The following is a 27,595-nucleotide window of genomic DNA, read 5'->3' as shown; positions in this document are numbered from 1 at the left end:
GCTTCTGGTGAATATCATGCAGTGTAGGAGGCCGCCATTCAGTCCATCAAGTCTGTACTGACCACAATCCTACCCAAGCCCTATCCCCATAACCCCTAGCTAGTCTCCTATCATGGCCAATCCACCTAACTGCACATCTTTGGAATGAGGGAGGAAACTGGAGCGCCCAAAGGAAACCCACGCAGACACAGGGAGAATGTGTAAACTCCGCACAGACAGCGTGGAGTTGCCAAGCCAGAAATCAAACCCAGGTCCCTGGCGCTGTGAGGCAGCAGCACTAAACACTGTGCCACCGTGCTGCCCCTGAGCACGCTAACGCTTGCACCAGCTTGGCCGCACAGATGTGCCCCTGTGGGTCAAATGCAGCTTTGGAGTTCAAAGGGGATTTGCAACACCAGTGGGCACTAATGAACCCAATTTCACATACTATATCTTCAGAGGTTTTCCATAAAATTATCTTTACTTTCAAGTTACAAAAAAAAGTGTAAAGGACTCCAATTAATCATTGTTTAAAAACTACAGAAGATGAATAGCTTTGTGCTCACAATTAATTATATTAGAAGCTTTGGAGTTCTACAACAATTCAGAATACTCCACCGAGGACTGTGATGTGTATCAATGTTAAATAGGGTAACTTCTCTTTCATGGTTCAGGTTGTCAAATCTCAATGATAGACCAAACACTAAAGTTCCGATTTCAAACACTAATTGAACTTTTTGAAGTATATAAACACATATCTTCTAACTTCTCAAAGACAGATCAAAGGTGCTGATCCACATCAATCAAGTATCATTTCAAAAAGTGTTATGCTGTCTGATACAATGCTATTACTGTATCATCAAAAATAAATTGAGGGGAGAAAACAGAGATCAAAATACACCTTGGGGTTTAAAGTGGCACAAATTGAGTTAATAGCATCCCTACAGAGCAAAAGGCCATTTAGCCCATTGAGTCTGTTTCAGCCACAATCCCACCAAGAACCTATTCCAGTAACCCCTCATTTTTACCCTACTAATCTCCCTCACACTAAGAGTCAATTTAGCATGGCCAATTAACCTAAACCACACATCTTTCGGACTGTGGGAGATAACCGGAGCACCCGGAGGAAACGCACACAGACATGGGGAGAATGTGCAAACTTCACACAGACAATGACCCAAGCCAGGAATCGAGCCTGGGTCCCTGGTGTTGTGAGGCAGCAGTGTTAACCTTAGTGCCACCACTGGAGCATGAAACAGCAACTCGTCCCCTTGAGGTCATCACTTGGCATCCCGAACACATTAAGGGTGATTTTACTATTGTGTTGTGTCTGTTTTCGGATGTGACACAGTGGTAAAGTTGGGTGCAAAGCACTTAACACAATTGGTGTTGATTTTCATGACTGGTGCCATTTCACGAGTGCCAGATTTCCAGTGCAGTCAGTCTCTCACCAGAAAGAGGCAGGAGGCAGGTTAACATATGGAAATTTACATCTGTTTAGCAAGCCCAGCGCTCAATCATTTGGGCCCAACCCCCTTTATGACCTCGTCAGGAAAGGTTCACATCAGAGAGGAATAGACATGATCCCAAGAATGGGAAGCAATCCACTTGGTCTTGCTGGTGGAACTGGAGGCCATTGAGGCAAACCCCCCCCCACCCCGGGAGGAGAGTGGGTGCCCATGGGCAGTGCCACCCTGGCATCTGGGCAAGTCCAGTCTGGCAGCTCACATCCATCCATTGGGCATGGATGGGATGTTTCCCTCGTGCTATAGGTTCTCGGAACTCATTAAACTTCCCACCCTCGGAGACTGGTACGAAGAGCTACAGACTAATGTGCTCACTTTGCAATCTGTCGTTTTTAAAGTTTATTAGTCACAAGTAAGGCTTACATTAACACTGCAATGAAGTTACTGTGAAAATCCCCTAGTCACCCCACTTCTGTTCGGGTACACTGAGGAAGAATTTAGCATGGCCAATGCATCTAACCAGCACATCTTTCAAACTGTGGGAGGAAACCGGAGCACCTGGTGGAAACCCACGCTGACACTGGGAGAATGCGCAGACTCCACACACAGAATGATTTAAGCCAGGAATCAAAGCCAGGTCACTGGTGCTCTGAGGCAGCAGTGCTGACCACTGTGCCATTGTACCGTCTCAGATTTAATCAGCCTATGAATTCTTCCACCATTTCAGCCTGTTGTCTGATAGAATTGTGTGGAGAGGGAAAGAACAACCAGCACATTTTGCATGCATCACATATCTCCGCCTCAATAACCTTTTACACAGACAGTTCAATTTAACTGTCTCACCTGACATGTCACAGCGATGTACCTTGGATCAGCCAATTAGAGCATTTTATAGTTGGACCTACCTCTGAAAGATTCTGTTTGATCCCTTTCTGGTCTTGGATATTTTTTAAAACAACTTTATTTGCTGTGAATGTCCCCAGTGACTCCCCCCCCTTTGAATTCTGGAGACAGTGGCTGACCGTTAGGCCCAGGCAACCAGCACTGTCCTGTCATCAGTGGATTTGTTTTCAGAGTGTGATCCATTGTGTTCAGGAAGACTGTTTGCAGGTAAACAGTGTTTTTAAAAATGTTCTGCAGTTTGTCAGACAGCTAGAAAGCTGTTCAGATGCTGAAGCTGAAATTGGTCTCAGCAGAACTCCGCTTGTGTTCACAATGGGACTCTCCAGTGAAGGCTATGGTGTTGACTCCCCCTGGCTGTTTGGGTTTTAACTGCACCTCTACACACTATCCCCCCAGACTTCCCATTCCTAGCTAAAGGAGGAAAGACTTGCCATTAAGGAGCATCTTTCATGGCTGCTGGATGCCACACAATGCTTTACAACCAATTAAGTACTTTTGCAAGTTTTGCCTCCAGGGTTGCTAACGCTCGCAGGCTGGCTGGGAGTCTACCAGATTGACCATCAACCTCCGAGCGACTATTAAAAGCAATCAGGGAGTTTTTAAAATGATTGTTCATGTAAATAATGCTCAAAATTCAAACAGAATCTCTGACCAGTCATCATTCAGTTGATAACAGTGATCCGATTGTATTTGCATCATCATGACATAAAATAGAAACGGACACACAAATGCACTGTGCTCATGAACATAGCCGCCTGTTTACCGATTGGTGCTGAGCCTTGACTTCAAGACGAGGAGAAGATAAAACTGGCAGTAAGTACTTCTGCAAGGTCAATCGCGCCGAATATCATTGGTAAGCGCCTGATTGTTAAAACTAAGACACGCAATAGCAAAGTCATTGTGGCAAAATATCCAAAAAGCTGAACTGCATTCAGCATTAACTTGTCATTAGTTGTGTGTGCATGCGTTGCGTGCGTATGTGTGGAGTGGGGCCTCCTCAGTCTCTGCTCCCTGCAAACCCATAAAATCCATACAGTACAGAAGGAGTCCTTTCAGCCCATTGAGCCTGCACTGACAACAATTCCACCCAGGCCCTATTCCTGTAACCCTACATTTTTATCCTCATAATTCCACTGACACTCAAAGGCAATTTAGCATGGTCCATAGAGTCATAGAGGTTTACAGCATGGAAACAGGCCCTTCGGCCCAACTTGCCAACGCTGCCCAGTTTTTAGTATTAATCTAGTCCCAATTGCCCACATTTGGCCCATATCCCTCTATACCTATCTTGACCATGAACTATCGAAAGGCTTTTTAAAAGACCAAATTGTACCCGCCTCTACTACTACCTCTGACAGCTCGCTCCAGACACTCACCACCCTCTGTGTGAAAAAAAATTGCCCTTCTGAGCCCTTTTGTATCTCTCCCCGCTCACCTTCAACCTATGCCCTCCAGTTTGAGAGTCCTGGTCAATCAACCTAACCAGCACATCTTTGGACCGTGGGAGGAAATCCAGAGCACCCTGAGGAAATCCACACAGATACGGGGAGAATATGTACACTCCACAGTCACCCGAGGTCGGAATGGAACCTGGGTCCTTGGTGCTGTGAGGCAGTAGTGCTAAGAATTGTGCCGCTCCCGCAGGGAAATGCTGAGCCATGGACAGTGCTGGAGAATCAGTTCTGATTCTAGGACATTCCCTCCTCCTGTTCCCTGTCTGTGACTCACAGCAATCAGCCGTTGGGGCTCAGATTTAACAGTGGTGATCCCAGGATGGGAGACAGCTTAGAAGTTGATATGAGGGGAATTTCATTTTGGTGATTTGGGGATTGGCAGAGAGTTTGATTTTAATGGTATTTTAAGGGGAAAACCCATTCTTCTACCAGCACTGCAGGTTCATATCGATTCGCTGGGGACAGAGAACACCCCTGGGCATCTTCAATGTCTGCCTTCAGGGGATTTGATGTAAACGTGTAATGCTGATAGAGCGAGTTTCTTCCCCTCTTCATGGGATTTTATTTTTGAGGAAGCACAATATCAATCATCGTAGGATTTTAGCCCAGATAGGAATTGGAAGCACTTACTTGTTTTTCAACTTTAGGATAAGATGAATCTCGGAGCAGTTCATTTAAATCCAGCATTATTGCTGGAACCTGCTCAAGAACCAACTATTGGCTTTCTGCAATGTCACTTCCACCAGCTTCCCTGTAATAATGCAAATCCCCAAACACAGGATATGGTTAATTAAAGTAACTCCTAATGAGCTTTTAATCCAAATTCGGATAAGAATCCTTTTAGTAATAAATGAACAAATAAAGTTGATCTATTAAAATAAGCAATGGTGTATTTCTTTTACGTGGGATTTCCAGATTGGTGTGAAGTAAAGCAAATAGGCAAGAAACAGCCTGAAAAGGGCAACTTAGTGAGGTGAGTTTCACAACCTTTCTTCAAATCTTTAGGGGATGGCACAGTGGTTAGCACTGCTGCCTCACAGCACCAGGGACCCAGCTTCAATTCTGGCCTTGGGTCACAGTCTGTGCAGAGTTTGCATACTCTCCCTATGTCTGTATGGATTTCCTCTGGGTGCTCCAGTTTCCTCCCGCAATCCAAAGACGTGCAGCTTAGGCAGATTAATGGGGTAAATAAAGTTAATTTTTGGTCACAAGCAGGCTTATGTTAACACTGCAATGAAGTTACTATGAAAGTCCCCCAGTTGCCACACTCCGGCACCTGTTTGGGTACACTGAGGGAGAATTTAGCGTGGCCAATGAACCTAACCATAACACATGGGGCTACAGGGATAGGGGCTGGATGGGATGCCCTGTTGGTGAATCAGTGTGGAATCAAATGGCCTCCTTCTTCTGCACTGTCAAGATTCTATGATTCTAAACCATCGTTTTTGTTTTGAAAACAACAAAGAACATCTTGGGAATTTACGAATTGAGTTTGATATTCTAGTCGATCAGTCAAAGCCTAAAATAAATCAAAGTTGATGTTTGGTGAGTCCTTGGGATAATTTTTAGCATCGAGAGTTGTTTAGAGAAGCATTAGGAGGGAAGGATCTTGTTTCATTTTTCTATGAGATGGGGCACTTTGAAATCATTAGCTTCATCATTCTTCAGATAATGAGACGATGAAAGGCCTCAGCTCAGAGTGAGCACGCAGTGGGAGTGGCTGGCACACTCTAAAACCTTATTCAATAATATGTTTGAGCATAACTTTAATGGAACTTCATAAGTTTCCACCTACATTGGATTGTGGCATATATAATTATATTGCTACTTTATATTAGCTGTGTTTACAGTATTTCACTAACTTACATGCACCATGTCTTGTTATTATCCTGACTGGCTTATACTTACTTAACAAACATAACATATTAAAAAATATTTCTGAAAAAACCATGAGGTTCAAAGCACAAGGCTGGCATGTTGATATTGGGCAATAATGGCTCTTAATTATGATGGAACAGAGTGGTATTAAAGGCCTCCTTTTTAATACACCTGTTTAAATTCTGTCTAAGTGAATAGGTTATTTAGGATAGAACATTCAGCAAGGCATGTGTGCATTGGTGCAAGATGGAAAAGTATTAAGTTCTGCATAAGGAGCATTTGGACTTGAAGCGTTAATTCTGTATCTTGCTCCAGAAATGCTGCCAGACCTGCTGAGTTTATCCAGCATTTTCTGTTTCTATTTAAGTTTGATTTTAGGTAGTACTTTTCGCTGAGTGTCATCAACCTCTGGAGTAAGTGGTCAGTGTGCACAGTGAGTGTGAACCTATTGAAATCATTCCAAGGTACTGTGACTGACAAACAGCTATATGTAGAAGGTGGATGGCTCAGTGATGGCTGTGCTCACCAGCCCTGGTAATCTCCTGGAGCGAACTTGATCCACTTTGCAGGTCAGCGAGGTAGTTTCCAATTGCAAAAATTGGCCTCAGGGTTTTTCCTTTGAATTTTTACTTTGAGGCTGGGGAAAGTGGAGTTTGAAATTATACTATGTGGAAATTGCTGCATGCTGGGATGAGATTTACACATTGGATCTGCTTATCTGCCTTTATCGTAACATCCATCCACGTATAAGCAGCATTAAGAGAAACTGCATTTACACTGAAACCAATCAAACTTCTGTTTCTGATTTAAAAGGCCTAAATATTTGATTCACCTTTACAACAAGCTAGTATGTAAACTAATATAACACACCGGGATGGAGTTCTGAAATCCTGTTATTAGGATGCTGCAATTGCAATGAAGCTGTAGGTTTTCATAGCTTACTTGGAACGTAAGAACATAAGAATTAGGAGCAGGAGTAGGCCATCTGGCCCCTTGAACCTGCTCCACCATTCAATAAGGTCATGCCTGCCTTTTCGTGGACTCAGCTCCACTTACTGGCCCGCTCACCATAACCTTTAATTCCTTTACTATTCAAAACTTTATCTATTCGTGCCTTAAAAATTAAATGAGGTAGCCTCAACTACTTCACTGGGCAGGGAATTCCACAGATTCACAACCCCTTGATGTGGAGAACATCTAGACTTTCTCACCCCACTCCTTCCCATCCACTGTCACCCCTGTTTTTAACTTTATCAGATATGCACGTTCAAAATCATGTCTTCAAGCAGTTCTTTAAGATCTGTCAGTGTGGTATGGTTACAACAGATTGCATTTAAATCATGTGGATAAAATGTCCAGAATAAAAAAGATGATAATGAGCAAAATTTGTGAGCTGTCTCAAACCTTGGTCTAGGGGCAAGTGTGAAGGAGGGTTATGAAGGAGGATAGAGAGTGGAGAAGTCTAGAAAGATAATTCAAGATCATGGGTTCTCGCCTGATGGTTGGAGAGTCAGTGAGAGACCCGGCTGCCTCCTTTTGGGAAGATCTATCAAACCACAAGCTGCTTGCAGTCGTGAGGTCAGAGGTGGGCCTGCCCCTGCAGTCAAAACTGTGGAGGTGAAAGTCTCACCTTCCACAGACTGCCAGTCAATCAGAGGCTGGCAGCTCCTTAACTCGCTGGGGATGCTGCCAGAAGGAAAGGCACCAGATTCTCAGGATTGTGAAGCGACCCCAGGCCATAGCTGAGTAATGTAGGAGGGTTTCACAGGGAGAGGGGCGGGGGGGTGGGCAGGGAGTTCGGCAGCAAGAGCGAGGGTGGAAGGTGGGAATTGGCTCTCAGTGGGGGAGGTGCAGAATGGTGAGCAAGGCCCTGAAGCTAAGTCCTGGCTTTTGCAAATCACGTGGATTCAGACCACTGTCTTTTTCCATTGGTGTCACGGAGAATTGATTGCGGGTGGAAGATTCTGGTTGGGCTTTTGCCTGCATGCCTTTAGCAGGATGTAAATCAGTTTCACACACAGTGGGTTTCCTGGTCTGGGCACAGTAGATGATCTCTTGGGAAGTTCACGCTAGCATGAAATTGATTTTTGAACTCCTGTCAAATTCCTCCCCATGCCCCACTGCCATTGAACCCGCCACTGGGGCTTGGGAGAATTCAACTCAATGTCTAACATTAGATGTGATTCCGCAATTGGAACTTGCTAAACAATCCTGACTGTACTAAGTATCCCCATACATTTATACAACTAATTCCCCAACGTATAAATCTTGGGACAGTAAAAGGCAACTTAGCATGGCCAATCAACCTAACATGCACATCTTTGGAATTTGAGAGAAAACCAGAGCACCTAGAGAAAACCCACACAAGACCTCAAGAAACCACAAAACGTTGTGAATGCAGCCCAATCCATCACGCAAACCAACCTCCCATCCATTGACTCGGTCTACACTTGCTGCTGCCTTGGCAAAGCAGCCAGCATAATTAAGGACACCACACACCTTGGACGTTCTCTCTTCCACCTACTTCCGTTGGAAAAAAGATACAAAAGTCTAGATCATGTGCCAACTGACTCAAGAACAGCTTCTTCCCTGCTGCCATCAGGCTTTTGAATGGACCTACCTTGCATTAAGTTGATCTTTCTCTATACCCTAGGTATGACTATAACGTTATATTCTGCACTCTCTCATTTCCTTCTCTATGAATGGTATGCCTTGTCTGTACAGAATGCAAGAAACAATACTTTTCACTGTATACTAATATATGTGACAATAATAAATTAAATCAAATCAATTACAGCTGTGAGAAAGAATGATATACTAAATGGGCAACAAATGAAGCTTAATGGGTTGAGCTTAGGAATAATAAAGGAACAGTCACACTACTAGGAGTCTACTACACACTGCCAAATAGTGAGAGGGAGACAGAAGAAATCTGTAGACAAATTTCTGCCTGTAGGAATAAGAGGGAAACAATAGTAGGAGACTTTAACTATCCCATTATCAACTGGGTTTCAAACAATATAAGGGGCATTGAGGTGACCAATTCATGTACAGTGTCCAGGAATTTCTTTTAAAACAATCCATGATGAGCCCAATGAGATGCAATTCTGGATTTAGGAAATGAAGATGGGTAACTGGGTGGGGCGACAGTGGGCAACCATATCAGGGGATAGTGGTCCAAATTTAGTATTGTTATGGAAAAGGACAGAGATAAATCAGAAGTAAAACTTTTAAATTGGGGGAAGGCAAACACTACAAAACTGAGAAGTGGTCAGGTTCAGGTGGACTGGACAAGACAACTAAAGGATAAATCTGTGTTAATCCAGTGGGAAGCGCTGTTAAGTGAGATCCTTAGGGTACAAAGCAGACAGCCCCCGCAGACAGTCTGAGGTCACATACAAGCCAATTCAAGAACAGCTTCTTCTCTATTGCCATCAGACTTTTAAACGGACTTACCTTGCATTAAGTTGATCTTTCTCTACACCCTAGCTATGACTGTAACATTACATTCTGCACACTCTGCTCTCCTTGATAAACGGTATGCTTTGTCTGTACAGTGCGCACGAAACAACACTTTTCACTGTATACTAATACATGGGATAATAATAAATGAAATCAAACTTAATTTGGTGTGTGAAGGAACAGGTCACAAAAATATTCCAAACACTTGCAACTTACCTTCACACAATTTGTTCACGATGCTACCTTCAAAATATTTCAAATCTTCATAGGATGGCACCATTATCATGTAGTTGGAGGAACCAGCAATCCTTAGCAATGATTCTTTCTGTGCATCACCAATTCCTACAGCAAAGACTCTGATGCCATTATTCCTCAGGGTCTGTGCAGGAACTGCTGCATCATCAGTACTCGCCCCATCTGTAAGCACCACAGCTACTTTGTTCACACCAGGCCGCGCTCCTTGTCGGACACTCAAGACGTCATCATAAATGTGGAGAAGAACATTCCCTGTGGAAGCAGTCCCACCCAAGTAAGGGGCCAGGCTGATTGCATTTTGGAGATTAGTGCCGGACTCAGAAGCATCGAGGCTGAAAACGGTCCTGGATCTGCTGCTGTAAATCACCAGGCTAACTTGGGTGACATCGCGATTAATCTCAAACTGCGTAATGGCACTCTTCACAAAATCTTTCACCTTATCAAAATTGACCTTTCCAACTCCAGCAGATGCATCCAAAGCAAAGACCAAATCCAGAGGTTGGGACAAGCATCCTGCAGAGACAGAAATAAACAGGATTAGAAATTCCCACTGAAATGGTTTCCATTGACCACCCCAAAAGGAAACAAGGTGAAGTGAAACGCATTGGAGAGAATTGGGCAATTTGTTTCCACTTATATATATTTAGACAACAAGTACTTTGTTGTGCCATATGGCAGCATGTGGCATAGCGTTTAGCACTGCTGCCTCACAGAGCCAATAACCCGGGCTCAATACCAGCCTCGGGTCACTGTCCGTGTGCTGTTTGCATGTTCTCCCCGTGTCTGTGTGGATTTCCTCCGGGTGCTCTGCATTCCTCCCACACTCCAAAGATGTGCGGGTTAGGTTGATCAGCCATGCTAAATTGACCCTAGTGTCAGGGGATTAGCAGGGTAAGTATGTGGGAATATGGCGACAGGTTCTGGGTGAGATTGTGATCGGTGCAAATTTGACGGGCTGAGTAGTCTCTTTCTGCACTGTAGGGATTTTATGTTTGGACAGCACAGTGGCACAGTAGTTAGCGCTGTTGCCTCACAGCACCAGGGACCTGGGTTTGATTCCAGTCTTGGGTGACTGTGGAGTTTACACATTCTCCCCATGTGTGTGTGGGTTTCCTCCAGGTGCTCTGGTTTCCTCCCACAGTAAAAAGTCTGACAACACCAGGTTTTAGTCCAACCGATTTATTTGATACTATCAATTAAATCGGTTGGACTAAAACCTGGTGTTGTCAGACTTTTTACTGTGTTTACCCCAGTCCAACACTGGCACATCCACATCATCCCTCCCACAGTGCAAAGATACATCGGTTGGGTGGATTAGCCACAGTAAATGTGCAGGGGTGTAGGGATTGAGCAAGTGCATGGGACTGGGTCAGATGCTCTTTGAAGGGTTGGTGCTGATTTGATGGGCTGAATGGCCTCATTCTGCATTGTAAGGATTCCATGGATTCTAACAACTCACATTTGTACAACATTCTAAATGCAGAAGTGTCCCACAGCATTTTCCAATTAAGCAGAAGGAAAATAACATCAAGTTAGAAACAGGTTGGAAAGGTGGATAATAAAGGTAACACAAAGGAGGATAACACAATCTACCATGCAGATGCCAAGGAGGATTTGGGATAAATATTGCACTTAAGCATGATATTGTTTCTGGCCAAAAAGTGAGCTGTAGGATTCAGGCAGCAAGTAATAGGAGAGATGGGAGGTGATTTGTACAAGGACATTGGAGAGAAGGAGTCTTGGTGATGAATTGGCAATGGTAGAAGGCTCAAGAGTGAGTTTTTTGAGATGAAGTTGTGAAGGATAACTTCTGAACACAGCCCACTCTTAAAATAGATTGTTCTTTCTTTAGGACTTCTGTAATGCGATAGCTTTATTGTCCTGTTTGGAGTTTGTAAGAACTGTGAAGTGCATTCCCGGCATTTTCCAATAATGCGGGTGTCACAAAGCATTGTGTGTTTTGTCTGACAGAAAGCATATTTTGTCTGATAAAGACAAGGTGCTGAGATACCAGTCAAAAAGCATTGCATTATAGAGAGAGAGAGAGAAAGAGAGAGTGTGTGTGTGTGTGTGTGTGTGTGTGTGGGTGGGGGGGAGGGGGTGGTGGTGCTAAGTCCCTAAAAGTTTGATGCAAGCCGTAGTATTCAGTTGTTACCATCAACAAGGGATTGTGTATACTATTTAATGTGAAATTGAAAACTGTTAATGTGATCTAATTGGTATTTTTAACTCTTGTTACTTTCATCACACCATGCATCATTTCCTGGCTGATAGGATTGGCAGAAGCTGTAATCCTTGGGTTCCACCACTAAAATTGTGCAGAAGCAGTAGGTCTTCTTCCCACCCTCCAGACAAACACTTTGGGCCTGATTTTATCATCTAGTTGCACATGTTTTCAGGTGCGAAATCTTGGTAAAGTCAGGTGTGAGGCAAGCAGCGTGATCCGCGCCCATTCCCCCTTTACAAGGCCCGAAAATGGGTGCTATCGGGACCACGGCCAAAACAGGTACGACAGCCAATTAAATGGATCTGCATGCATTTAAGAACATAAGAACATAAGAAATAGGAGCAGGAGTAGGCCATCTAGCCCTTCGAGCCTGCCCCGCCATTCAATAAGATCATGGCTGATCTGTCGTGGCTCAGTTCCACATTCCCGCCCTCTCCCCATAACCCTTAATCCCCTCTCTCATCAAAAACCCATCAACCCGCGTCTTAAAAATATTTAGCAAGGCAGCCTCCACCACTTCAATGGGCAGAGAATTCCAGAGATTCACCACCCTTTGAGTGAAGAAGTTCCTCCTCAACTCCGTTCTAAACCGCCCTCCCTTTATCTTGAGGTTGTGCCCCCTAGTCCTACTGTCCTTTCTGAGCGGGAAGAGCCTCTCCATCTCTATCCGATCCATCCCATTCATCATCTTATACGTCTCAATGAGATCTCCCCTCATTCTTCTAAACTCTAACAAGTACAAGCCTAGTTTATTCAGCCTCTCCTCATAGCTCAACCCCCTCAACTCCGGTATCAGCCTAGTAAACCTCCTCTGCACTCCCTCCAAGGCCAAAATATCCTTGCGTAAGTACGGCGACCAAAACTGCACACAGTACTCCAGCTGCAGCCTCACCAATGCCCTATACAGCCGCAGTAAGACCTCCCTACTTTTATATTCCATCCCCCTCGCTATGAAGGCCAGCATCCCATTAGCCTTCCTGACCACCTGCTGCACCTGCAGGCTGGGTTTTTGCGACTCATGCACAAGGACCCCGAGGTCCCTCTGCACTGTCGCCTGCTGCAGTTTTTCGCCCCGTAAGTAATAGTCCTTCCTACCATTCTTCCTACCAAAGTGGACCACCTCGCACTTGCCAACATTAATTTCCATTTGCCATTTCCTGGCCCATTCGCCCAGCCTATCTAGATCCTTCTGTAGACTCTCCACACCCTCTGCTTAATTGGCTTAATGGGCTGTACACCAAACCTTACCGGCACTTCTCCATTTACCACCACATTTGCCCATCCAGAATTGGCACAAAACAGACATGCTCTACAAAAGTCCAATTCGGGTGCTCCAGTTAGCGAGGAGGCAAGTGCCAATTGGCACTTCAGATCAGGGGAGAAGGGGGAGAAAGGGGGGGGTAGAGCTGCCACCTTGCCTGAGGTCAGTGAAGGAAAAGTGGGGGGGGGGGGGTGCGGAATCCGCTGCCACACTGTCTGAGATCACTGAGAGGGAAGGGGGGAGGGTCCCACAATCGATTTGGGTGGCAGGGGGAGTGGAAAGGAGAAGATGATCAGTAATGTTGGGAGGGATGGGACAATGTCTCTGGGGGCCAAGAGGGGGTATTATCCGGCCTGGGATTGACATGGCAGGGGAGCCACATTCCGTCATTCTTCTGTGTATGTGCAGTTGGAGGTGCCAATCGGAGCTGCAGGGTTTCGGGTGCATTAAGCCCTGCCCACAGGCTTTTGTAGTGCAATTCGGAGTCGCTGATATTTTTGCAGGCACAGTGCATATGGGGGTGTCTCAGAACGGGTCTAAAAGTTGGATCTGAAACATTCCCACTTTCAAGTCTACCCAGCACTTAGAATCAAAATGGTAAAATAGGATCCTATATCTCCATATTGAACTCCCACCTAACAATGTAAATAAGCTAGTTATGTTATCACATATGGGAGCAATTTTTCATATACTTAGTTCATGGTACAACATATCTGCACACTCATTGCCATCTTACTGTTCTGCTATCAGATCAAATGAAGGACAAATTTAGGAAAGTGTACATGCCTTGATTATCAATGCTGCAGATTTTAGTTCTGAGTTCAGGAATCTTATTCAAGAGACTCTGGGGATTTGAATACGTGATAGTACGCTGTGGATTTCCTGTAATTCTATCCAGTTCGGACTGAAGACTCTGACTGCCAATGGCGAAAAGAAGGGTCTCCCGCTCTCTGGCGTACTTGGCCGATTCAGCAATTGCATCTTCTGCTCTTGAGTCAGTTAGCAGAACTAAAACACGGGGATGCTCTTTCTGAGCAGCTGCAGGTATCAAGTGACTTTTAAATCCAAATTGGGTAAGGTAATGCAGAGCTTTTCCAGTCTTTGTGCGGCCCCCTTTAAAGCGCACAGAGTCGATCTTTTTGACAACGTCCACTACATCCCTGTGCGGTCCCATTGGTAGCTCCATCTGGACACCATCACTGAACTGTGCCACTCCAACATTGACTTGACTGCCTTTAGTCAGCACAACCTGGAGAAATCTTTTCACAAATGCTCTGTAACGAAGAAATCCTTCCAGGGTCATCTTGGAGGAACCATCAATTAGCAGCAAGAGGTCCACATTGCAGTCAAGACCTTGCTGTGGAGCTGTTAAATTAAAAGAAAACAAAATATATTTACTGGAATTACCATGCGTGAAAAAGCTTTAATGCATTCTATGAATATCTTTGATATTTTCTGTACATTCAGAAAGGTCATTTATCACTCTTGTGAAGGTATGATTGATACCATGCACAGATACAGACTGCTGACAACATGCTGGGGAAATAGGACTCACTGGATTGACCTACAGAGAGTCAGCATAGAAATGATAGACTAAATGGCCTCCTTCTGTGCCATAATGACTCTAAGAACTGTCCATCATCAAATGATCATCAGTCAGCAGTACTCTGGAATAACTAAAATAGAATGTTGTATTAGATATCGTTCCTATAATATTAAAGCACAATTGTTAGAACAGTGCATGTGTGTCCAATTTATTTTCCAGATTCCGTTGAGGTTAATCTTTATTTTGGTCCTTTTCAAAGTGGGCTTCCAAATACTTCCTTTGCAACAGTTAAATTATGAAAGCGTCCATTCAAATCTCCCACATTTAATTTTTGGTTGCGAGTGTCACATTATTAACTGTCTTCATATTCGTGCAGTCTCACTTTGCAATATTTAGCCCAGAACATAATGCAGAATTTGAGAACAGGAATCAATATTTTTATAGTTAAAAGGATCAGTAAATAAAAGATTTATGGCTGAGTAGGCAAAACATGACAGGCTGGTTTTCTAAAAAATTCCTTCTTTCAAAGGGTGATTGTTTTCTCGGCACTCCTGTGAACATTTTAAAATAATGATATCAGACCACAAATTGATAAGCATTCAGCTGCCAGACATGGAGGCAGAGTACAGTGAGATATCAATTGATAAGCAGATAAGACATGCAGGCACTGGTCAACAGATGCACTTGGTAAGTCAGGATTATTATATCAATAAATGTACATGATAAAACATTGCGCTTGTTTGCCAAGAAATGTTGTGCTTGGATAAAGATCACACCCACCATAGGATTTCTCTAAACCATATGGAAAACTAGTCTGTCTAGTGGAACTCAATAGTATATGGCGTGTTACTAAACTGATAATACAATAGGGGTAGTTTCCTACTATCATCCTTTAGTATTACATAATGGAAATTCAGGCACGAGTAAGGCGCCATTCATCTAAATGGAAATCAAAAAATAACGTCTTGTGCGCATTTCCTACTAATATCACATCAGCCCATCCTAGTGTATTCATATGGTGATAATCTAAAAACCAGGCCCCCTCTGCATTAATATGGCTGCAGATGAATTGATTTAAAGTAGGGTATCAGTAATGGCAATGTGTTGTAATTGCTCCTAATGAAAGAATCACCTGAAGTTTGATTTTTAGATAGCAATTTCCTACATTTCATGTTGCATCTGCAATTACTTTTCTTACCCATCAATTGCCAGGCTTATAGCAGCAATAAAGCCTTCACGAGATAGGCATCATTTCCTGATCTGAGGGGGCAGGCACCTATCCTCCTTTTACAGTGGTGTCAGTGCTGGTCTTGAGCAAATTGCTCGGACTAGGTATGACCACGCGCTGTGGTCATCCATCCAGCCATTCTCGTGATCTCCTTGCAGAAAATTCCTGGTAAGCACAGTGATATTTATCTCCACTGCTCAGGACAGTAAACTTCTGAAGCAAAGTGCCCACTCATTGAAATCCTCTCAATTTTCACCCCACTGAAATCATTTCAAATGTAAACACACGAGCTGCTGTACAGTCTCCAACATGCAGCTTCATAAGAATGTTTGAATACTGATATTTTTTAATGAAATTGAGCTGTTCCATTTGCATCCATGTAAAATGGTTATTCAAATGCAGTACGATACTAAAACACAACCAAGGTTCACAACCTACTGCCATGTTTAATAGTGTCACCATTGCTGCCAAAATCCTGGGTGTGCGATGTCCTGTTAAAGATGAACAACAATGGGGTTGGGGGGTGGGGGCACGGGGGAGAAATGTAGTACTTCAATCATAATTTGAAACTCCAGTAATATTTGAAGCATCTGAAATTTGGCAAGGATTTTAATTGACGAATATAAGTGCAAGTGTTATTCTTCATCAATCAGCCCTGGTAATTAGCTCTTCTTCAAAGTACAATCCTCCTGACAGTAAAGTGGATAAGCAGCAAGCAGCACGCTGGTGGCCATTCGACAATGATAAACCAATTGAGAGGCTACATAGAGCGGATCATTTCAAACAAAACTTGGAGATGTTGGATTTGTATTCAAGTCTCGACATTGTAGAGTGAAGCATAATTTAAGAAACAGAAAGAGCTTCAGCATGGAAATATCTATACACACATTTAGTGAAAAATTCAAAGTAAATGTCAAGACAATTTACCACAAGTAAAATCTCCTCCAAATGCTGTGGGGCAAACACAGTGATATTTTTCAAAATCTTCAGAGATGCACGTGCCTCCATACTGACATGGCTGTGAGTCACAGGGATCTATTACGATGAACATCATTAAGACTGTCACTGTTATTATGCATTATTAACATTAAAAGGATTTTTTTGAAAAGAAAGCAAAATAAATAGTAAATATCCATAACTAATTGCACAAGCCGACTAAAAATAAAAAGTATCACAACGCATATCAATTATGTAAAACAAAAAATGACGTGCGCGCACTTCTGGTCAGTTACATCAGCCCTTGTATCACCCTTACTTAAAGGCTTTTATTGCAATTAATTGACTCATGCTTCCTGGAACAATCAAACAAAAGCTGTTAACTAACTGTACAGAAAAATGCACACACCAATTGAAAATACATCAGCACCCATGTCCGGATATTTGCACTTTAAACATATTCCGAACTATCTTAGTGAAAGCAAATTAGACATTTTGTCCTGATTCAATCCTGCTGCCTAAAGAACAATTGATTGACAGTTAACTTTGATTGACTCAATCTTTTTCTTGGTTTAAAAGCAATTAGTTTTTGAAGATTTAAATAGCTGCAGATGTGATTCAGAAGTAGAATATTATACATTGTATATTACATGGTATCCTTCGAAAATAGTAAGTCACTCAATATACCATGTGTAATACCTACAGGTCTGCTAACTCCAATTTAAGAAACGTAGATTTTTTGGGGCCCCTTTTCAAATTTTGTTTTAAGACTATGCTCACTTACACTCACGAAATCTCATGGCTTTAAAAGGCCAGAGAAATTACACAGAGGTGCATCTTAAGATAGAATAAAAACAGCTGATTCTCAGCAATGCTATAGGAATTTTTTAAAATGTCTTTCCACAATTGTCTATCATTATCACAGTTATATTAATTTAAAGGAAAACTATTTCAATTTAAATGACAAAATTGACCATACAAACAGGTTAATGCCTGGGGAGCATTTTATTTCCATAATACATACCTGGGCAGGTTGTTCTGTAGCATCGAGCAAGATGTGTCTTATAGATGCGCTTCCAACTGAAAAGAAATAACGTTTATGTGAGCAATTAAGTTAGCTTTATGCACAGAATGTACAATATTAAGAATATTACCTAAAGTTTATGGTCTTCCTTACATTATAAAGTCACCTCCAATGCAGTATAACTTAATTCCCTTACCTTTATCAAGTCCATTTATATTCTGGGGGCACGATCTTACCAGCCGTTCACTCCACACTCAGTAAAGTCTGCTGCAGTGAAGTCAGAGAGTTTGGCACTCAGCCAAATCTCCATTAACTGCAGCAGGATGGAAAAATCCTGTCAGTGTGAATGATGGTAACATTGTGGCCTGGAGTTTTCAACAAAAAACATTTACCCACTGTGTTATTCAGCAAAGGGAAAATGCAATGTTATCCTGACGTATGAATTAAAATTGACCAAATGGTCTTCCTCCTCCATAAATATCTAAAGTTTAAAGTTTATTTATTCGTGTCACAAGTAAGCTACCATTAACACTGCAATTAAGTTATTGTGAAAATCTCCTCGTCGCCGCATTCTGGCGCCTGTTCAGTTACACCGGAGGGAGAATTTAGCATGGCCAGCACAGCTTTTGGACTGTGGGAAAAAACCAGAGGAAACCCACGCAGACAAGGGGAGAATATGCAAACTCCATCGGTCAGTGACCCAAGCCAGAAATCGAACCCCACGTCCCTGGCGCAGAGGCAGCAGTGCTAACCACTATGCCACCCTATCTCGTGAGCTTTTGTGAGAGGCCTTTTGAAAATGCATGCACAATTTTTTTCCCTTAATCTATACAATGGCCTGGACTTTGCTGTGGTAATGATAGCAAAACTGTCAGTGTTTACCAACATTGCTCTTCTCAAACTGGCAGTAGTTTCTGGAGATAGTTTCCAGTTCATAGAATCATAGAATTCCATCAGTACAGAAGGAGACTGTTTGGCTCATCAAATCCGCACTGACAACAATCCCACCCCAGGCCCTATCCCCACAAACCCACACATTTACCCTGTTAATCCCTCTAATTTACACTTCCTGGAACACTAAGGGGCAATTTAGCATGGCCAATCAACCCCACCCGCACATCTTTGGATTGTGGGAGGAAACCAGAGCACCCGGAAGAGACCCACGCAGACATGGGGAGAATGTGCAAACTCCACACAGACAATGACTCAAGCCGGGAATTGAATCCAGGTTCCTGGAGCTGTGAGGCAGCAGTGCTAACCGCTGTGCCACCGTGCCCCAGTGGGAGTCTCTTGACTTCCTCTCCCTTTGTCCAACTAATTAGGGTGCCTACCATAAAAATCTGTGACTTATCCATCTCAACTTCTGCTAAACAATTTCTTTTCCGCAGATTTTTCTAACAAATGCTCCATTCTCCTCTCACATTGCTCAGGCTTGACAGGAAAGCAACTGTTGGATCATATAGTGAACTTAAGGTCAAACTCAGCCTTTAGTAGAGAATATGTTCTTCAGTGCTTTGCTGCTCTAATTTACAGGAAAACATTACTAACCTGTAATAAGGACAGAGTGTTGAGAAAGGCACACCATATCCATTTGACCCCTTCCAACACATGAAGTTTCCTTTAAATTCCTTCACTGTTTCTAGTGACTTACGTTGACAGACATGGGACTCAAGTTTACAAGCTGAAAGGAACCACATTGCAATGCTTTAATTGTACTTCTGCAAACATTTGAAGATTAGCCATTAATTTGTTTTTCTCTCGAAAGGAAATGCATATTTTCAAAAAATGGAAAACATTCTGCTGAGAACACTCCCCCAGACTTTCTGAAGCATACAACTTGCCCAAATTGCATTTATTGAAATATCATGATTGGTATTGTTAACTGTACGTTACTTATTTTGATTGTGCACAGGTAGTGGGTATTAACTCGGAATTTAGTTGTGCCTCTATAAATAGAGTCAGCCTAAAAGTGCAGTTATTACATATGTTTATGATGTGTAACCATAAATGTATATACAAGTGTGTAAGGATTGACTCCAACTCAATTCTTCACCATCTGGCTTTCCAGAAGAGACGTCGTTTTTCCAAATTGCAATAGGAATTTAAGAGTGACTTAGATTTGAATTTGAGATGTAATTCATTGGAATTGAGCACCTAATGCTAGTCTGAAGATGATTGGCAATCTTAAAATACATGCAGACAGATTCTCACTTGTGGTGCTTAATGGATGGGCAATGGGTGAAGTGATCACACTGGCTGTCCAATGGCACTGGAGAGAGACTGGAACCATTTTCATGGTTCATTTTGTTCAGTCAGGTACAAGTGCTCAATGGAGAGATGGGAAATTCAACAGCCGCTCAGCTAAGTCAATCCTCAAGTTAAAGGTCTTGGATAGGAGACAATCCTGGACACAGGCAGCTGATAGCCAGCAATGGTGGGAAGATTTTCATATGACTGGAATTGTATTTAGATGACTGCTAGTCCCACAAAAGACAGTGACAAGAATTTGTTTGCCCATTTTCAGAGCTCTCCCACTATTATCTGAAAATTGTACGCAGGTTCTATACAAAGTGGAGAACCCCAAATTAAATAAGCCCTGATGCTGGCACAAAAAATAGCTGCTCATATTAATAATAGCATATATAGCACTAAATATAGCCTGTGTTCTGAAGAGAAGACAGTATAAAGTTTATTTATTAGTGTCATAAGAAAGCTTACATTCACACTGTAACAAAGTTACTGTGAAAATCCCCTAGTCACCACAATCTGGTAACTGTTCTGGTACACTGACGGAAAATTTAGCATGGCTAATACACCTAACTAGCATGTCTTTCAGACTATGGGAGGAAACCAGAGCGCCCGGAGGAACCCCATGCAGAAACGGGGAGAACACGCAGGCAGTCACCGAAGCCGGGAATCGAACCATGGTCCTGAGCGCTGTGAGGCAGCAGTGCTAACCATTGCGTCAACTTTACATAAAATGCAATGAAATAAATCCATGGGGCGATTTACATGTTGTGGTGGGCGGGAGGGTGATGGGGGAGCTCAGCAGTCAGCTGACACTTGGGCAAGTCTGGGCCTTACGTTTGTTTTGATGGTTAGTTTCTCTCTTGCTGGAGATGGTCGTTGATTGGCACATGAGTAACATTCACACCACAGAAGGTCCTTCTGGAACTCCCTCCCTAACAGCACTGTGAGTGTTCATACAAAACTTGGACTTCAACAATTCCAGAAGACAAATCACCACCATCTTCTCAAGGCCAATTAGGGATGGGCAATAAATGCTGACCTAGCCAGCAATGTCCACATCTCATGAACAAATAAAAAAACTCAAGGCCCAGTGGAAAAGTTAGACTTGCAAAAATATCTGCTTACCCTATTTCATGCTCATCCCCCATTTTTCAGTGTCAATGGGCCAAAAGGGAAATGTAAATCACCCCATAGATTTATTTTAACATTGCATTCCTCATAAGGTTGGGGCATTTTCTTGTCTTATGGTACACTTCAGGGCACAGGCTCTCATTGCTGAAAAGAGCAAAGCTTTTCATCTTACACTCATCAGGGCAAATGCAAAAATGCCAAATTTCAAATGATCACAATAACATATACTATTGTAGAAAACGGTGCTGGTTGGTTGGCAAGTTGACTCTGATTGGCTGAAACATTGTCAAGGATTTTGAAAAGGCTTTTGAATTACCCAGAAGCAGGGGGACACTGTAACTACGTGCAGTGAGGATCTTATACTGTTAAAATAAGGTTCACCATGGTGGGCTTCTGCAGAAAATGCAGATGTATGGGATTGGGGGTAATCTAGGTACTTGGATCAGGAATTGGCTAGCAGATAGGAGACAGAGGGTGGTGGTTGATGGTGAATATTCGTCATGGAGTTCGGTTACAAGCGGTGTGCCTCAGGGATCTGTTTTGGGGCCACTGCTGTTTGTAATTTTTATTAATGATCTGGATGAGGGTATAGTTGGGTGGATTAGTAAGTTTGCTGATGACACCAAAGTCGGTGGTGTGGTAGATTGTGAGGAAGGGTGTCATAGTTTGCAGGGTGACTTAGGTTGCAGAACTGGGCCGCGAGGTGGCGGATGGAGTTTAATGTGGAGAAGTGTGAGGTAATTCATTTCGGTAGGAGTAACAGATGTGTTCAGTATAGGGCTAACGGGAGGACTTTGAATAGTGTGGAGGAGCAGAGGGATCTAGGTGTATGTGTACATAGATCCCTGAAAGTTGGGAATCAAGTAGATAAGGTAGTTAAGAAGGCATACGGTGTCTTGGCGTTTATTGGTAGGGGGATTGAATTTAGGAGTCGCAGCGTCATGTTGCAACTGTACACAACTCTGGTGCGGCCGCACTTGGAGTACTGTGTGCAGTTCTGGTCCCCACATTACAGGAAGGACGTGGAGGCTTTGGAGAGGGTGCAGAAGAGGTTTACCAGGATGTTGCCTGGTATGGAGGGGAGGTCATATGAGGAGAGACTGAGGGATTTGGGGTTGTTTTCGCTGGAAAGAAGGAGGCTAAGAGGGGATCTTATTGAAACATATAAGATGATTAGAGGTTTAGATAGGGTGGATAGTGATAGCCTTTTTCCTCGGATGGAGAATGCTAGCACGAGGGGGCATGGCTTTAAATTAAGGGGTGGTAGTTATAGGACGGATGTCAGGGGTAGGTTCTTTACCCAGAGGGTGGTGAGGGATTGGAATGCCCTGCCTGCTGCGGTTGTAAATGCGCCTAGTTTGGGGGCGTTTAAGAGATCTGTGGATAGGTTTATGGATGAAAAGGGATTGGTTTAGATTAGCGGGTCAGTGGTTTTTTTTTTAAAAAAAACTGGTCGGCGCAACATCGTGGGCCGAAGGGCCTGTTCTGCGCTGTAATGTTCTATGTTCTACGTTCTAAAACTGTTGTCCTCCCGAGCTCTACCATTACATATAATGAAAAAGGATTATTAGAATCTTTGAAGATGGAGGGAATTCTAACTGAGAAAACAGTGGGCACTAATTTTGCTTTTACTATTCATCTTTAAAATTAACAACTAGTTTTCAACATGACAGTTAATAAATGACAATGTGGAATAAAGATTTAATTTGAACATATTGAAGATATTGAAGACTTGGTTAGGAAGAAGAGGGAGGCGTATGATAGGTCAAAACAAATGGGTACGGAGTGTGCGCTGGAGGAATATAGAGAGAGTAGGAGGGAGCTAAAAAGGGGAATTAGAAGGGCGAAGAGAGGGCATGAGATGGCTTTGGCCGGTAGGATTAAGGATAATCCTAAGGCATTTTATTCCTATATTAGAGGCAAGAGAGTAGTTAGAGGGAAAATTGGTCCTCTTAGGGACAAGAGTGGAGAGTTGTGTATTGAGTCGGAGGGAATGGGGGAGCTCCTGAATGAATACTTTGCGTCGGTATTCACGAAGGAGAGGGGTTCGGAATCGTGCGGTCTCTTGGAGGGAGCGGAGGTTCAGTTGCAGGATATAGTTATTACGAGAGAGGAAGTGCTAGGGCTTTTAGGTAGCGTAAGGACGGATAAAGCTCCGGGGCCTGATGGTATTTATCCCAGGCTGCTTAGGGAGGCGAAAGATGAAATTGCTGGGCCTCTGGCGCACATCTTTGTCTCTTCTTTGGACACAGGTGAGGTCCCAGAAGACTGGAGGGTAGCAAATGTGGTCCCGTTGTTCAAAAAAGGTAGTAGGGATAACCCTGGGAATTATAGGCCAGTGAGTTTGACGTCGGTGGTAGGGAAGTTAATGGAAAAAATACTTAGGGGTAGGATGTATGAGCATTTGGAGCGTTGCGATCTGATTAGGGATACGCAACATGGCTTTGTTAGAGGGAGGTCTTGCCTTACGAATCTGGTGGAATTCTTTGAGGAGGTGACAAAAACGGTTGACGATGGGAGAGCCGTTGATGTCATCTACATGGATTTCAGTAAGGCGTTTGACAAAGTCCCTCACGGTAGGCTGGTAGAAAAGGTTAAGGCGCATGGGATACGAGGCCAGGTAGTTAGGTGGATTGAGAACTGGTTGGGAAATAGGAGACAGAGGGTAGTTGTGGAGGGTACCTTGTCGGGCTGGAGGCCAGTGACCAGTGGTGTGCCGCAGGGCTCGGTACTGGGACCTCTCCTCTTTGTAGTCTACATAAATGACTTAGAAGAGGGAGTAGGTGGTGTGATCAGCAAGTTTGCTGATGACACCAAGATGGCAGGGTTGGCGGGTACAGAGCTGGATTGTCAGGTGATACAACAGGATATAGATAGGTTGGTGCAGTGGGCAGATAGGTGGCAGATGGCATTTAATCCTGACAAATGCGAGGTGATGCATTTTGGAAGGAATAATGCAGAGAGGAGTTATGTGATAAAAGGTAGGCCGATTAGGAGTATAGATGTACAGAGAGACCTGGGAGTGCAGGTCCACAAATCCATGAAGGTTGTGTCACAAGTGGAGAACGTTGTTAGGAAGGCTTATGGGATGTTAGCCTTTATAGGAAGGGGCTTAGAGTATAAAAGCTGCCGTCTAATGCTTCAGTTATACAGAACGTTGGTTAGACCGCATTTGGAGTACTGCGTCCAGTTCTGGTCACCTTATTACCGGAAGGACGTGGAGTCTCTGGAAAGGGTGCAGAGGAGGTTTACCAGGATGTTGCCTGGCATGGGGGGACTGGGTTACGAGGAGAGACTGAAGAGACTGGGGCTATTCTCCTTGGAAAGAAGGAGATTGAGAGGGGACATGATAGAGGTATATAAGATACTGAAGGGAATAGATAGAGTTAATAGTGAGAGACTGCTCCCTAGACTGGGTACGAACACAAGAGGTCATCAATTAAGGGTGAGGGGGGGGAGGTATAATTTGGAGGTAAGAGGAAGGTTCTTTACACAGAGAGTTGTGGGGGTCTGGAATGCGCTACCGAGTAGGGTGGTGGAGGCAGGCACGTTGGACTCGTTTAAGATGCAGTTAGATAGGCATATGAGTGAAACGGGAATGGAGGGATATGGTAGGGGCTATTAAATAGGGTAAACCTCGGGAGACACCGGAAGGGCAGGCTGTATAACTAATATGTTTTGTCTTTATTCCACAGGTGGAGGTCCACCTCGTGTCAAGCGAGGGGCATGCACACGGCAGGTTGTGCGTGGGCTGCTCTTGGAAGTCCAGGAGTGGCCTAGTACTTCATGTCGGTGTGTGTGCTTGATCCTGGACCGATAGACGGGCACCGCAACAGCTCAGTGACTAGCACTGCTAGCTGTGCAGATACATGGATTTGGGCCTGTGTCTGTGGGAGTTTGCGCATTCTCCCTGTGGTTGCGTGGGTTTCCTCCGGGCGCTCCGGTTTCCTCCCACACCCCAAAGATGTGCTCTTAGGCTAATTGGTTTCCACCAAATTGACACTATTTCTTCCCTGAATCTGACTGAGTAGGGTCCCATTCGTAGACATGCAGGGTAGAATAGGTGTAGGGCGATGCGGCGGCGCGGGCTCGTTGGGCCGAAGGGCCTGTTTCCCGTGCTGGGTTGTTCTTTGTTCTTTGTTCTTTTATGTAGTGTTTAAACAATATCCTCAAGTCATCAAAGCAATAGCATTCCAGGCTGCAGGTCAAACCTATCCACTGATTGCAACATCAATAGGTAAAAGTTGAGCAGTGAGAAACATAAAATTTCATAGTACAGAAGGAGGCCATTTAGCCCATTGACCCTGTACCAACAACAATCTCACCCAGGTTCTATCCCCATTCCCCCCCCCCCCCCCAACATTTACCCTCCTAATCCCCCGACACTAAGGGGCAATTTATCATGGCCAATCAACTTAACCTGCACGTCTTTTCATCAGTAACATTGTAACACTGGTTGCAAGTCTGATATAATTCTCCGGGATTTTTGTCTGAAGAGGAGAAATTATTCTGTGATTAAATGGTTAAAATATGGTTGGGATTCTCCAGTCCCATCTGTCAGTGGGAAACATTGTGAATGAGAATAGAGAATTTGCAGCCAAAATTCCCTTCATTTTCAGAAGGCAGTGGCGTAGTGGTATCATTGCTGGACTTGTAATCCAGAGAGTCAGGGTAACGTTTTAGGAAGCTGGGTTCAAATCCCACCGTACGTTAAAGCAATTACCTGGAGGAATAGCAGAGCAGACGTCAGAGTTGGTCAGTGTGCTGTAGAGGCCATTAACTGCATCATCAAAGTGCTCTGCAAACAGGACATGGCTCTCCGTGGGTTCACTGGCCAGTGTGTACAGCTCGTCCCATCTGCCCAAAAGTCAAAGAGTTAGGGCACAGTACAAATGGATACCATCACAGATTGCAGATGGTGTAATGTTCATTGGCTACACGGAAACAAAGTCTACCATGTCTAATTTCAACAGCATATCTACATTTTGTTAGGTTATTTGACAGGTAAATCCACTTTAAAAAAAATGGTGAGAAAAATTATTTGGAAAAGAAACTTAAACTCACAATACAACATTCCCAGTTCATTTGGTTAATCAAGTTATTGAAACCAGACATCAATAACATGTATTTTATACAAATGCATTAATATAAATACAATAGTTGGCATTATTAGTGGCACGGTGGCACAGTGTTTAGCACCGCTGCGTTACAGCGCCAGGGACCCGGGTTCAATTCCAGCCTCAGATCACTGTCTGAGTGGAGTTTCCACGTTCTCCCCATGTCTGTGTGGGTTTCCTCCGGGTACTCCAACTTCCTCTCATACTCCAAAAGTGTGCAGGTTAGATTGGCTATGCTAAATTGAACTAACGTCAGGGGGAATTCGTAGGGTAAATATGTGGGGTTATGGGAATAGGACCTAGGTGGGATTGTGGTCAGTGCAAACTCAATGGGCCAAGTAGCCTCTTTCTGCAATGTAGGGATTCTATGATAATCTGCATATCCAAAATATTTCCAAATGAGCTGAAAAGTCTACTTGTCCCATATGCACAAAGATGAGAAGACTCAACAGAAGACCACACGTGAGCCAAAATCTTCCATCCTTGTTTGCGGCTGGGATTTCCCAGTTTTACTAAAAGTTTTTTTTTAAATTCATTCATGGGATGCAGGCATCACTGGCTGGGCCAGCACTTGTTACCCATCCCTGAGGATACTTCAGAGTCAACCACATTGCTGTAGGTTTGGATTCACATGTGAACCAGACCAGGTAAGGACGGAAATTCTCCAAAGGACATTAGTGAAACAGATGGGTTTTTATGACCATTGACGATGGTTTTATGATCATCATTAGACTTTTAATTCCTGATTTATATTGAATTCAAATTTCACCAAATGCCATGGCGGGATTTGAACCCAGGTTCCTAGAACGTTATCCTGGCTCTCTGGATTACAAGTCCCGCAATGAAAGCACTACTCCACTGTTTTCCGAAAATGAAGGGAAGTTTGGCTGGAACACTGAATTCTCCATTCTCACTCACAAATGTTTCCCACCCAGGGATGGGACTGGAGAATCCCAACCATGTTTTAACCACTTAATCACAGAATAATTTCTCCTCTTCAAATAAAAATCCCAGAGAATTATATCAGACTTGCAACCAGTGTCACAATGTTACTGATGAAAAGATGTGCTGGTTAGGTTGACTGTGTCTGGGGATTAGGAGGGCAAATGTGGGGAGGGGGGGTGACGGGGATAGGACCTGGGTGGGATTGTTGTCGGTACAGACTCAATGGGCTAAATGGCCTCCTTCTGTACTGTGGGATTCTATGTTTCTAACTGCTCAACTTACTCGATGGAAAAATTGAGAGTCCACATGCAGAATCTGTTATCTCGGGTAGATTGGAGGAATCTCACAGTGAAAGCTTTTTTTAACTTTCAGAATCAATTCAAAATTCCAACATGACCTCTCAGTCGATGACATTTTAACCTCACATTCTCCTAAGGCTAGAGTTTCAATACAGTCACATCTATCAACCCAACTGAGAAACAGTGAGAGAAAGTGTAACATTCCTATCAGGAATAGTCACTGTGGTGTGTGTT

At 43.5% G+C, this 27,595-nt stretch overlaps 1 protein-coding gene across 5 annotated transcripts in view; it reads right to left on the bottom strand.

Moving 5' to 3' along the window:
- The window catches only part of vwa2 (von Willebrand factor A domain containing 2), a 72,264-nt gene that overhangs the window by 13,038 nt on the left and 31,631 nt on the right, over window positions 1-27,595 (bottom strand). For all 5 annotated transcript variants that reach the window (XM_080205812.1, XM_080205811.1, XM_080205813.1 and 2 more), the window contains 6 exons: window positions 25,724-25,857; window positions 19,168-19,300; window positions 17,620-17,675; window positions 16,587-16,694; window positions 13,672-14,250; window positions 9,359-9,910 (listed from right to left, as the gene is read on the bottom strand). In XM_080205812.1, the coding sequence (XP_080061938.1) occupies window positions 9,359-9,910; window positions 13,672-14,250; window positions 16,587-16,694; window positions 17,620-17,675; window positions 19,168-19,300; window positions 25,724-25,857 (1,562 nt within the window). The remainder of the gene's footprint in view (window positions 1-9,358; window positions 9,911-13,671; window positions 14,251-16,586; window positions 16,695-17,619; window positions 17,676-19,167; window positions 19,301-25,723; window positions 25,858-27,595) is intronic.

This window comes from Carcharhinus amblyrhynchos, chromosome 17, assembly GCF_965287045.1.
Source record: "Carcharhinus amblyrhynchos chromosome 17, sCarAmb.v2.hapA, whole genome shotgun sequence".
Classification (NCBI taxonomy): domain Eukaryota; kingdom Metazoa; phylum Chordata; class Chondrichthyes; order Carcharhiniformes; family Carcharhinidae; genus Carcharhinus; species Carcharhinus amblyrhynchos.
The sequence above is the reverse complement of the archived record's forward strand: the minus strand, read 5'-3'. Positions and strand labels throughout refer to the sequence as shown.